General features: G+C 43.2%; 1 protein-coding gene across 2 annotated transcripts in view; it reads right to left on the reverse strand.

Annotated features, from left to right (window-relative positions):
• Positions 1-10,129, reverse strand: part of LOC116366226 (pro-interleukin-16) — a 17,922-nt gene extending 7,793 nt beyond the window's left edge. The window contains exons 1-8 of one of the 2 annotated variants that reach the window (XM_031818452.1): positions 10,023-10,129; positions 8,658-8,941; positions 8,374-8,520; positions 8,062-8,220; positions 4,452-4,602; positions 3,490-4,069; positions 3,031-3,199; positions 2,299-2,925 (exon numbers count right to left, since the gene is read on the reverse strand). In XM_031818452.1, coding sequence (XP_031674312.1) covers positions 2,299-2,925; positions 3,031-3,199; positions 3,490-4,069; positions 4,452-4,602; positions 8,062-8,220; positions 8,374-8,520; positions 8,658-8,840 — 2,016 coding nt within the window. In that variant the 5' untranslated portion in view covers positions 8,841-8,941; positions 10,023-10,129. Of the gene's footprint in view, positions 1-2,298; positions 3,200-3,489; positions 4,070-4,451; positions 4,603-8,061; positions 8,221-8,373; positions 8,521-8,657; positions 8,942-10,022 lie in introns of both variants that reach the window. The other variant, XM_031818451.1, reaches the window with a different exon arrangement.
• Positions 10,130-12,371: the final 2,242 nt, after the last annotated feature.

Consider the following 12,371-nt stretch of genomic DNA (forward strand, 5'->3'; position numbering starts at 1 on the left):
CAGAGAAGATAAGAGTAGAACAGAGAAGATAAGAGTAGAACAGAGCAGATAAGAGTAGAACAGAGCAGAGTAGAGTAGAGCAGAGCAGATAAGAATAGAACAGAGAAGATAAGAGTAGAACAGAGAAGATAAGAGTAGAACAGAGCAGATAAGAGTAGAACAGAGCAGAGTAGAGTAGAGCAGAGCAGATAAGAATAGAACAGAGCAGATAAGAGTAGAACAGAGCAGAGTAGAGTAGAGCAGAGCAGATAAGAATAGAACAGAGCAGATAAGAGTAGAACAGAGCAGAGTAGAGTAGAGCAGAGCAGATAAGAATAGAACAGAGCAGATAAGAGTAGAACAGAGAAGATAAGAGTAGAACAGAGCAGATAAGAGTAGAACAGAGCAGAGTAGAGCAGATAAGAGTAGAACAGAGCAGATAAGAGTAGAGCAGAGTAGAGCAGAGCAAATAAGAGTAGAACAGAGCAGAGGAGAGGAGAGCAGAGCAGATAAGAGTAGAGCAGAGTAGATAAAAGTGTAGCAGAGCAGATAAGAGTAGAGTAGAGCAGAAAAAAGTGTAGCAGAGCAGATAAGAGTAGAGTAGAGCAGAAAAAAGTAGAGCAGAGCAGAGCAGAGTAGAGTAGAGCAGAGCCGATAAGAGTAGAGCAGAGCAGAGCAGATACGAGTAGAGTAGAGTAGAGCAGATAAGAATAGAACAGAGAAGATAAGAGTAGAACAGAGAAGATAAGAGTAGAACAGAGCAGATAAGAGTAGAACAGAGCAGAGTAGAGTAGAGCAGAGCAGATAAGAATAGAACAGAGCAGATAAGAGTAGAACAGAGCAGAGTAGAGTAGAGCAGAGCAGATAAGAATAGAACAGAGCAGATAAGAGTAGAACAGAGCAGAGTAGAGTAGAGCAGAGCAGATAAGAATAGAACAGAGCAGATAAGAGTAGAACAGAGAAGATAAGAGTAGAACAGAGCAGATAAGAGTAGAACAGAGCAGAGTAGAGCAGATAAGAGTAGAACAGAGCAGATAAGAGTAGAGCAGAGTAGAGCAGAGCAAATAAGAGTAGAACAGAGCAGAGGAGAGGAGAGCAGAGCAGATAAGAGTAGAGCAGAGTAGATAAAAGTGTAGCAGAGCAGATAAGAGTAGAGTAGAGCAGAAAAAAGTGTAGCAGAGCAGATAAGAGTAGAGTAGAGCAGAAAAAAGTAGAGCAGAGCAGAGCAGAGTAGAGCAGAGCCGATAAGAGTAGAGCAGAGCAGAGCAGATACGAGTAGAGTAGAGTAGAGCAGATAAGAGTAGAGTAGAGTAGAGCAGATATGAGTAGAGTAGAGTAGAGTAGAGTAGAGTAGAGTAGAGTAGAGTAGAGTAGAGTAGAGTAGAGTAGAGTAGAGTAGAGCAGAGCAGATATGAGTAGAGTAGAGTAGAGTAGAGTAGAGTAGAGTAGAGTAGAGTAGAGTAGAGTAGAGCAGATAAGAGTAGAGCAGAGCAGAGTATAACACATGTTATGGTTAGGGCTCTGCTGTTATTTTCTACCCTTCATCCCACCTCAAGAGGCCATTATAGCACCTTCTTACACCATGGGTGAAACAACTGTCAATTGACTTCAAATTAAATGTCTGCTGACACTCATTCCCATCAGCAGCCTACACTGTAGTAATTATTCATTATTATTGTCTCAAGGACATTAATCAACATAATGAACCACTTAAATCATGATCTGTTCACAACATTATATGATAATAATAGGCCTTTTATCTAAGAAAATGGAGGGGAAAACAAATGAAAAAGAACAGAACAGCTGAGTTGACTATGTTACGGTGCTTAATCTGGCATCCCACTGGGCACACACTGTTTTAATCAACATTGTTTCCACGTCATTCCCACGTTACAGATGGTGAATTGACGTTAAATTGACGTCTGTGCCAGTGGGATGACGTCTGTGACATCTGTGCCAGTGGGATGGCCTGTAGTTCATTTGTTCATTTAGCAGACAAGATACTTATATTTCTGTGCTCTTACCACAGTCAAAACACATATATTTTATAGTAAGAATATAATGAAATATAAGATAATATTATATAAATTATATTGTTTCCCAAGCAAACTATTGCCAAGTGTTGCAGGTGCACACAATCCACACACTAAATGACAGTTACAAACGTGCTGCATGCACCTGTTACAGAGTAATTACATGGGTCATTCAACTGGTATGACACTTATGTGACATTTCATACATTTCTTCAGTTAAATTGGACATTTTACAATTTCCACTTGGACGATGTGATGTAATGTAAAGTGTGGACCAAAGACGCACCTGGTTACTGAAGGAAAGTATCTTCCCCAGGCTCTCTCCCTCCAGTCCTTGTAGAGTTGTTGACCCATCTGGGGAGGGAGAGGTAGGCAGGGGCAGGCTACGCGTCCGCAGGCTGGCCTGCTTGCCCTGAGCCTGGGCATGGTTCTGGTCTCCCTCCCCCTCCTCTGGTGGTTGTAGTGGACCAAAGCTCTCTCCCTTGGAGCTGCTGGACCTCCTGGGCACCGGGCCCGAGGGGGAGATGGAGGCCTCTACAGCCCCATCCAGGGGCTCTGTTTCTGGTTCGGCCTCGGGGAGAGGTGCCTCTAGGGTGGATGGGGAGGTGGTGGTGTCCTCGGGGGATGGCGAGTCAGAGATCTCTGCATTGGGGTCTGTTGTCTCTTCCACTGGGGTCTGGAGCTCCGAGGTAGGGTGGGGGGTCGGAAGAAGAGAAAAGCAGGTAGGAGAAGAAGGGTGGGAGGCAGGAGAGGGTGGAAGGATGGAGTGAGGAGTGGCTCCAGGGGGAAAAGAGGACATCCTCCTGTCCTGGTCCTCGTCAGGGATTGGAGAGGTCACTTTGGCTCCTTTGCCCATGTCATGTTGGATTGTGCCATTCTCCTCTAAGAGAGGGGGGTCACTCCTGACGGGTGCCTTGTCCTCGTCAGGGATTGGAGAGGTCACTTTGGCTCCTTTGCCCATGTCATGTTGGATTGTGCCATTCTCCTCTAAGAGAGGGGGGTCACTCCTGACGGGTGCCTTGTCCTTCAGAGGGAGGGAAGTGGAGGGGGCTAGGGGCCTCCTGTTGTTGCCCTCCATCTCCTGACCTTTACCCTCAGGACTAGAGAAGGTCTCAAATGAATGGATCTTCTGCTTGATTGACAGCTGGGCTGTAGAGGAGGTGGGCCGCAGACGTACCCCGAAGGTGCTGTTGAAATACACATTTTTAAATGTTATTGTCCATCCACCTGGATAATTTACATGAGACAGAAATTCTTGTTGGCTTATAACTCATGAACACACAATACTTGATGGACCGACTGGGAATCAAACCCAGGTTACCTATACCCTTCAACACCACCTCAACCGCCTGAAATAAAAGCCTACACTTTAGGCGCTAACACAAGTCTTCAGATCTCAGGCAAGACTGAACCGCCTCCGCTACATTTACATAAAACACAATATAAAGGAGAAATGTTGTGGAGAAACACTACGTACGTTCCACCGCCTCTGATGTCCAGGGGTTTGGCCAGCTCAGCCTGGGGCCTCCCATTCCTAATACTCCTGAGGCTCTGACGGTTCCACACAGGCTTGGGGGCAACTGGGGGGCCCTTCCTCACCCCTGGGGGGTCCTCAGTCCTTGGGCTGAGGGTGGAGATTAGGGAGGCAAGGGTGGAGGGGGTGGTGGGGTCTGGGGCGGTGTGGTGGGTGGAAGTACAGTTGAGTTCAGGAAGCTCGGGAAACTCACTCGGTTGGCTCATGGCGACTGGGGAGTGTGTGTCGTTGGGGTGTCTGTCGGTTTGGGATGGAGTGTGTGTGGTGTCGTGGTGTGAGCTGAGATGGTGTGTTTGTTGTTGGTGTGTGCTACTGTGGGAGTGTGTGTTGTGACGGTGTGTGCTCGGATGAGTCAGACTCTGGTTCTGATGGGGGTCTTCAGGACCTCCAAGATCAGGGGCGCTGTCGGAGATCCTAACCCAGGGGTCGTGAAGCTTTTCTGGGGGGAGCTGCTCCACGCGGCCCTGCCTCCTCAGGCCCGGCCTCTTACTCTGGGAGCAGAGGTGGAAGGCAGATTCAGCACCTGAACACAGACAACACAGGAAACACAGTCTAAGAGGAGGAGAGATACAAGTACTTCATAAGGAGCTAGACTCACACTGCCCTCATTAAAATAATGCATTCATACCTGCACAGCTTTCTGCTTTACTAATAATGGTATATAGTAAGTTGTGGTGCCATTAAACTTCACAATGTAACAAATGATCCTAAAGATGGCGTTCACAACTAAATAACATGTTGTCTTTCAGAAAACAAACTGCAAATGAACTGCAAATGGCCCCTATAGGTGTCTCAAATAACTGTATATTTGACTGTTAGCTCTGTATTTACAAATGGTGTACTCATACATTTTTGGAAATTGAATGAGAACGACAAAAAAAAGTATTGAGGTTCCCATACGATACCTGTGTGTAGTCTGTCTTCTGTGCAGGATGAGTATCGAGGGCAGTCAGTGATGGCAGCAGAGCGAGCCTCTGAGTGGGTGAGAGTCTCTCCACTTCCCCCTGAGTGTTCTTGCTCTCTTTCTCTCTCTCTTTCTCTCTCACTCTCTACTTCCTGGAACACAGATAAACAGGAAGTTAAAACGTTGAGCGCACCACTCAGCCTCTGACCGCAGAAAGGTGTAGTAATTCACCCTGCATTTACTAGCGCCCGTTACCCTCCACCACTTCACATGGACATGCATCCATCCATCACACTCACAACGACCAGATGCAGAACATAATTGAATCACACACAGTGCCAAGGCAAGGCCATTCTATGATATCCAATAGCTTCATGCCTGATGTGGGTATAAACACAAGCATCTTCCAGAATTACAGGTGAGTCACTTACAAACACACAAGCAAATACTTCCAGAACGGAGAGAAGCCATCCTTACTATAAAAGCTTGCATTGTGAGACAGCTTTAAGGTTGGATGTTTCAGGGACAGGATACATAGGGAAGAGGTGTCATATTTGTCCATCCATGCCCGTTCAAAGGCATGAATGGACGACATTCTGTCAACAAAAATGTAAAGATATGACTGGTATGTTCATGAAAAAGCACCATTCTCAGTCCAAAGTCATCTCCATGCAAAACATTCACCAACCCACATTCAGGAGGATGAAACAGTGCCACGTACATTTCTACACAGTAGCCTTATGATCTTTCTCAAAGCCTTGTACACACTGCTAACCAGCTGGAAGCATGTAGGTGTGGATGCAGAAACAACACATGGGACAATACACATTAGTTACAGGCAAATTATATTAGTATACTGTATTTAGTCAATTCAGCACGTTTAGCATATTGCTTACAGACAGAGAAAAAGAAAACAGTGTCTGTCTAATGTTATCCTTCTCTGCACTAATGTCTAATGTTATCCTTCTCTGCACTAATGTCTAATGTTATCCTTCTCTGCACTAATGTCTAATGTTATCCTTCTCTGCACTAATGTCTAATGTTATCCTTCTCTGCACTAATGTATAATGTTATCCTTCTCTGCACTAATGTCTAATGTTATCCTTCTCTGCACTAATGTCTAATGTTATCCTTCTCTGCACTAATGTCTAATGTTATCCTTCTCTGCACTAATGTCTAATGTTATCCTTCTCTGCACTAATGTCTAATGTTATCCTTCTCTGCACTAATGTCTAATGTTATCCTTCTCTGCACTAATGTCTAATGTTATCCTTCTCTGCACTAATGTCTAATGTTATCCTTCTCTGCACTAATGTCTAATGTTATCCTTCTCTGCACTAATGTCTAATGTTATCCTTCTCTGCACTAATGTCTAATGTTATCCTTCTCTGCACTAATGTCTAATGTTATCCTTCTCTGCACTAATGTCTAATGTTATCCTTCTCTGCACTAATGTCTAATGTTATCCTTCTCTGCACTAATGTCTAATGTTATCCTTCTCTGCACTAATGTCTAATGTTATCCTTCTCTGCACTAATGTCTAATGTTATCCTTCTCTGCACTAATGTCTAATGTTATCCTTCTCTGCACTAATGTCTAATGTTATCCTTCTCTGCACTAATGTCTAATGTTATCCTTCTCTGCACTAATGTCTAATGTTATCCTTCTCTGCACTAATGTCTAATGTTATCCTTCTCTGCACTAATGTCTAATGTTATCCTTCTCTGCACTAATGTCTAATGTTATCCTTCTCTGCACTAATGTCTAATGTTATCCTTCTCTGCACTAATGTCTAATGTTATCCTTCTCTGCACTAATGTCTAATGTTATCCTTCTCTGCACTAATGTCTAATGTTATCCTTCTCTGCACTAATGTCTAATGTTATCCTTCTCTGCACTATGTCTAATGTTATCCTTCTCTGCACTAATGTCTAATGTTATCCTTCTCTGCACTAATGTCTAATGTTATCCTTCTCTGCACTAATGTCTAATGTTATCCTTCTCTGCACTAATGTCTAATGTTATCCTTCTCTGCACTAATGTCTAATGTTATCCTTCTCTGCACTAATGTCTAATGTTATCCTTCTCTGCACTAATGTCCAATGTTATCCCACTAATGTCTAATGTTATCCTTCTCTGCACTAATGTCTAATGTTATCCTTCTCTGCACTAATGTCTAATGTTATCCTTCTCTGCACTAATGTCTAATGTTATCCTTCTCTGCACTAATGTCTAATGTTATCCTTCTCTGCACTAATGTCTAATGTTATCCTTCTCTGCACTAATGTCTAATGTTATCCTTCTCTGCACTAATGTCTAATGTTATCCTTCTCTGCACTAATGTCTAATGTTATCCTTCTCTGCACTAATGTCTAATGTTATCCTTCTCTGCACTAATGTCTAATGTTATCCTTCTCTGCACTAATGTCTAATGTTATCCTTCTCTTTAAATCACTCTTTATTGTCAGCAGGTTGGAGAGGTCCCAGTCAGACTTAGATACATATAGTAGCAATCTGAAGAGAATCACTCTTTATTGTTAGCAGGTTGGACAGGTCCCAGTCAGACTTAGATACATATAGTAGCAATCTGAAGTGAGCTCTAACAGGGCAGTCCCATTAGTTCCCTTATGTACTGACAAGTTAGATTTGCATGATCCTTCTCTATATTTGCATGATTTAGCTTATTCATCATTCATAATTCATGTTTGTTTCATGCATGTGACAGACCAATACCTCACGAGGCTTCTTCTCTAAGCTGAGACCTTAAAACGGAGATATCATTTCTCTAAACAAGGTTCTGGGTGTACTGCCAAATTGAAGATACTGAGAGTGAGGATTCGTTCAATCAGTAACTTGATTGAACACAGAAATTGGTTTATAGAAAAGCACAAACATAAAAATGTCCATCACATTGTCCTGTTGTGTTCATTAGGCACCAAATGGAAGAAACAGGGAGGGACTACCTGGACTTGTCCAATAAGAAACGCTCATTTTCGTATTAAGACGTTTCCGTTGCATGCCTTAATGAAGTCGGTCCAGCTCAGCAGATCAGCTTCACAGACAATTGTGGTTTCAGAGAATATGCAAGCTGAAGAACCAATGCAAAACAGAGTGACGTGTCTCAACCACAGCTGATGTCTGATGCATGGAGACTACGCAACTCTGTTTTACAGAGATTTTGATCACGCCCCCTTCTCCCCTACAGTAGCTACCATTTATGGGCAATAGAAGCATGCAGTCTATCTCTTCCTCAGTTGTACGGCAGTATGAATGACAGCCAGTCATATCATGCTGCTAAAGTCCTGTTGAGATGCATCGATATTTACATAATTTTGATCCATCGATTCAAATTCATTACTTTAAAAAAGTTACAATATTCATCCATCCATCCACAGTAATACATGTTTAAGTCAATATGCCTTGTTAGATAAGTGTATACTTAGTAAATTCAGCATCTTTAAGCATATTACTTGGGAACAAAAAAATACAAAAACAGTGAGATTATGTCAGATGCTGTCCTTTTCTGCACTAGTGGGTTGTGTTCATTAGGCACCAAATGGGAGAAACCAGACTATCATTGTAAATAGGTGTAAATAATGTTGTCTCCCTACCTGACAGTTGGTATGTGTGGGACTCCATCCGTCCTCTCTAACAGGGGAGCCTCTACTGGAAACATTGGAGTCTGGCAGGTCCCCAGGGGCCCCCTCCTCACTAGTGACGTCCTGGTGTCGGCAGTACCTCCTTGGAGGTGCAAGGGCTTTGGGCCTGTTCTAGGGTCAGATTAGGAAAATATGTGTTATATAAACATTTCTTATTGGACAAGTTCAGGTAGTCCCAGCCTGTTTCAGTGCATTACTCTTCCATTTGGTGCCTAAAGTGTGGCCTTCCAAAAGCTTGTATGGAAACGTCTGGAGTTAAGCTACCTTATTTCCCCTTGTGGCCAGGTCTAACGTGCGCTGGCAGGAGAGGTTGGCTACTGGGGAGTTGTAGGGGACGTTATAGTCGTCATCAGGGATAGGGTAGACCAATGCAGACAGTCTGTTATCACACCAGGGCTCAAGCGTGGACCCCTAGAACCATGAGATCAAGACGGATAAGGACCCTAGAACCATGACCCCTAGAACTCCAACACCAATGAGACAAAGAGGTATTTGAACCTCTAGAACCATGACAGATTATTCTGGGATGCTTGGTTGTGTTGAGTTACCATGGGGATGTCGAGGCTGTGGACCCTTTCCATCAGATTATGGTGCATGTTGTGGTTGTGGTTGGGTATAGTCAGGGTTTGACCATTAACCAGGTTGGATCCTGGTCCGGGGCAGCGGTTGTGCTGATGGTTATGATGGTGGTTCTGGTTGTATGTGTTGCTGTCACTACAGGAGCGGGTCATGTTCTTCTGGGCTCGCCGGGCAGTCAGTTGGCCGAAGCTCCTCGCCACACAGCGCTCACACTTCCCTCTGGAGTGGGAGCAGGGGTCAGACCTAAGCAGGCCTGGGGTTTAGAGGTCACAGAGAGAGACCAGATAAAATGAAAGAAAGGTAGGTAGGTAGGTAGGTAGGTAGGTGAGAGAAAGAGAAAGGACGTGAGAGACATTCATTTATCCTGATGAAACACAATGCAGTAATATTACAGAAGGTAATGTGGTGCATTATCGTCTGGCGTTGCTGAACTAGCTGAGAATTGATAAAGGTTGTTACTGTCTATACTCCACTGAGTTAATAAAGGTTGTTACTGTCTATACTCCACTGAGTTGATAAAGGTTGTTACTGTCTATACTCCACTGAGTTAATAAAGGTTGTTACTGTCTATACTCCACTGAGTTGATAAAGGTTGTTACTGTCTATACTCCACTGAGTTAATAAAGGTTGTTACTGTCTATACTCCACTGAGTTAATAAAGGTTGTTACTGTCTATACTCCACTGAGTTGATAAAGGTTGTTACTGTCTATACTCCACTGAGTTAATAAAGGTTGTTACTGTCTATACTCCACTGAGTTGATAAAGGTTGTTACTGTCTATACTCCACTGAGTTGATAAAGGTTGTTACTGTCTATACTCCACTGAGTTGATAAAGGTTGTTACTGTCTATACTCCACTGAGTTAATAAAGGTTGTTACTGTCTATACTCCACTGAGTTAATAAAGGTTGTTACTGTCTATACTCCACTGAGTTGATAAAGGTTGTTACTGTCTATACTCCACTGAGTTAATAAAGGTTGTTACTGTCTATACTCCACTGAGTTGATAAAGGTTGTTACTGTCTATACTCCACTGAGTTAATAAAGGTTGTTACTGTCTATACTCCACTGAGTTAATAAAGGTTGTTACTGTCTATACTCCACTGAGTTAATAAAGGTTGTTACCGTCTATACTCCACTGAGTTAATAAAGGTTGTTACTGTCTATACTCCACTGAGTTAATAAAGGTTGTTACTGTCTATACTCCACTGAGTTAATAAAGGTTGTTACCGTCTATACTCCACTGAGTTAATAAAGGTTGTTACTGTCTATACTCCACTGAGTTAATAAAGGTTGTTACTGTCTATACTCCACTGAGTTAATAAAGGTTGTTACCGTCTATACTCCACTGACTGGCGTCCTGCTTTAGTTGGCTGTTCTCTACAGCCTGGGCTATGGCATCATTCAGCTGCTGCTCTGACACCTAAAGATACACACAGGCACATTGCATTTAACACCACACCCATAAGAATCAACACACTCCCTCCCCAACACTACACACATGTGCATCTGTACCACAGTAAACTAGTTTATATAAGGCCAGACAGTGTGTGTACAGTATATTTTAACCTTTATTGAACTAGGCAAGTCAGTTAAGAACAAATTCTTATTTACAATGACAGCCTACCCCAGCCAAACCTTCCCCCAACCCGGACGATACTGGGCCAATTGTGCACCGCGTTATGAGACTCCCTATCATGGCCAGCTGTGATACAGACTGGGATTGAACCAGGGTCGGTAGTGTCGCCTCTAGCACTGAGAGGCAGTGTGTTAGACCACTGCGCCACCCGGGAGACCAATAATTAAGGCCAGACAGGGTGTGTATAGAAGGTCAGACAGGGTGTGTATATAAGGTCAGACAGGGTGTGTATAGAAGGTCAGACAGGTTGTGTATATAAGGTCAGACAGGGTGTGTTAGAAGGTCAGACAGGGTGTGTATAGAAGGCCAGACAGGTTGTGTATATAAGGCCAGACAGGTTTGTGTATATAAGGCCAGACAGGGTGTGTATATAATGTCAGACAGGGTGTGTATAGAAGGTCAGACAGGTTGTGTATATAAAGGCCAGACAGGTTGTGTATATAAGAGGCCAGACATGTGTGTATATAAGGTTAGACTGGGTGTGTAAATATAAAGGTCAGACAGGGTGTGTATATTAAGGTTAACAGGGTGTGGTATATAAAGGTCAGACAGGGTGTGGTATGCATAAGGTTCAGACAGAGTGGTGTATATAAGGTCAGACAGGGTGTGTATATACGGTCAGACAGGGTGTGTATATTAGGTTTAGACAGGGTGTGTATAAGGTCAGACAGGGTGTGTATATAAGGTTAGACAGGGTGTGTATATAAGGTCAGACAGGGTGTGTATATAAGGTTAGACAGGGTGTGTATATAAGGTCAGACAGGGTGTGTATGTAAGGTCAGACAGAGTGTGTATATAAGGTCAGACAGGGTGTGTATATAAGGTCAGACAGGGTGTGTATAGAAGGTTAGTCAGGGTGTGTATATAAGGTTAGACAGGGTGTGTATATAAGGTCAGACAGAGTGTGTATATAAGGTCAGACAGGGTGTGTATATAAGGTTAGACAGGGTGTGTATATAAGGTCAGACAGAGTGTGTATATAAGGTCAGACAGGGTGTGTATAGAAGGTTAGTCAGGGTGTGTATATAAGGTTAGACAGGGTGTGTATATAAGGTCAGACAGAGTATGTATATAAGGTCAGACAGGGTGTGTATAGAAGGTTAGTCAGGGTGTGTATATAAGGTCAGACAGGGTGTGTATATAGGTCAGACAGGGTGTGTATATAAGGTCAGACAGGGTGTGTATATAAGGTCAGACAGGGTGTGTATATAAGGTCAGACAGGGTGTGTATATAAGGTTAGACAGGGTGTGTATAGAAGGTTAGTCAGGGTGTGTATATAAGGTTAGACAGACAGGTGTGTATATAAGGTCAGACAGAGTGTGTATATAAGGTCAGACAGGGTGTGTATATAAGGTTAGACAGGGTGTGTGTATATAGGTCAGACAGGGTGTGTATATAAGGTTAGACAGGGTGTGTATATAAGTTCAGACAGGGTGTGTATATAAGGTCAGACAGGGTGTGTATATAAGGTCAGACAGGGTGTGTATATAGAGGTCAGACAGGGTGTGTATATAAGGTTAGACTGGGTGTGTATATAAGGTCAGACAGGGTGTATATAAGGTCAGACAGGGTGTGTATATAAGGTTAGACAGGGTGTGTATATAAGTCAGACAGGGTGTGTATATAAGGTTAGACAGGGTGTGTATATATGGTCAGACAGGGTGTGTAGTAAGGTCAGACAGAGTGTGTATATAAGGTCAGACAGGGTGTGTATATAAGGTCAGACAGGGTGTGTATAGAAGGTTTAGTCAGGGTGTGTATATAAGGTTAGACAGGGTGTGTATATAAGGTCAGACAGGTGTGTGTATATAAGGTTAGACAGGGTGTGTATAGAAGGTTAGTCAGGGTGTGTATATAAGGTGTTAGACAGGGTGTGTATATAAGGTCAGACAGAGTGTGTATAAAAGGTCACAGGGTGTGTATATTAGGGTTAGACAGGGTGTGTATATAAGGTCAGACAGAGTGTGGTATATAAGGTCAGACAGGTTGTGGTATATAAGGTCAGACAGGGTGTGTATATAAGGTCAGACAGGGTGTGTATATA

This window comes from Oncorhynchus kisutch, unplaced genomic scaffold, assembly GCF_002021735.2.
Source record: "Oncorhynchus kisutch isolate 150728-3 unplaced genomic scaffold, Okis_V2 scaffold1399, whole genome shotgun sequence".
NCBI lineage: Eukaryota > Metazoa > Chordata > Actinopteri > Salmoniformes > Salmonidae > Oncorhynchus > Oncorhynchus kisutch.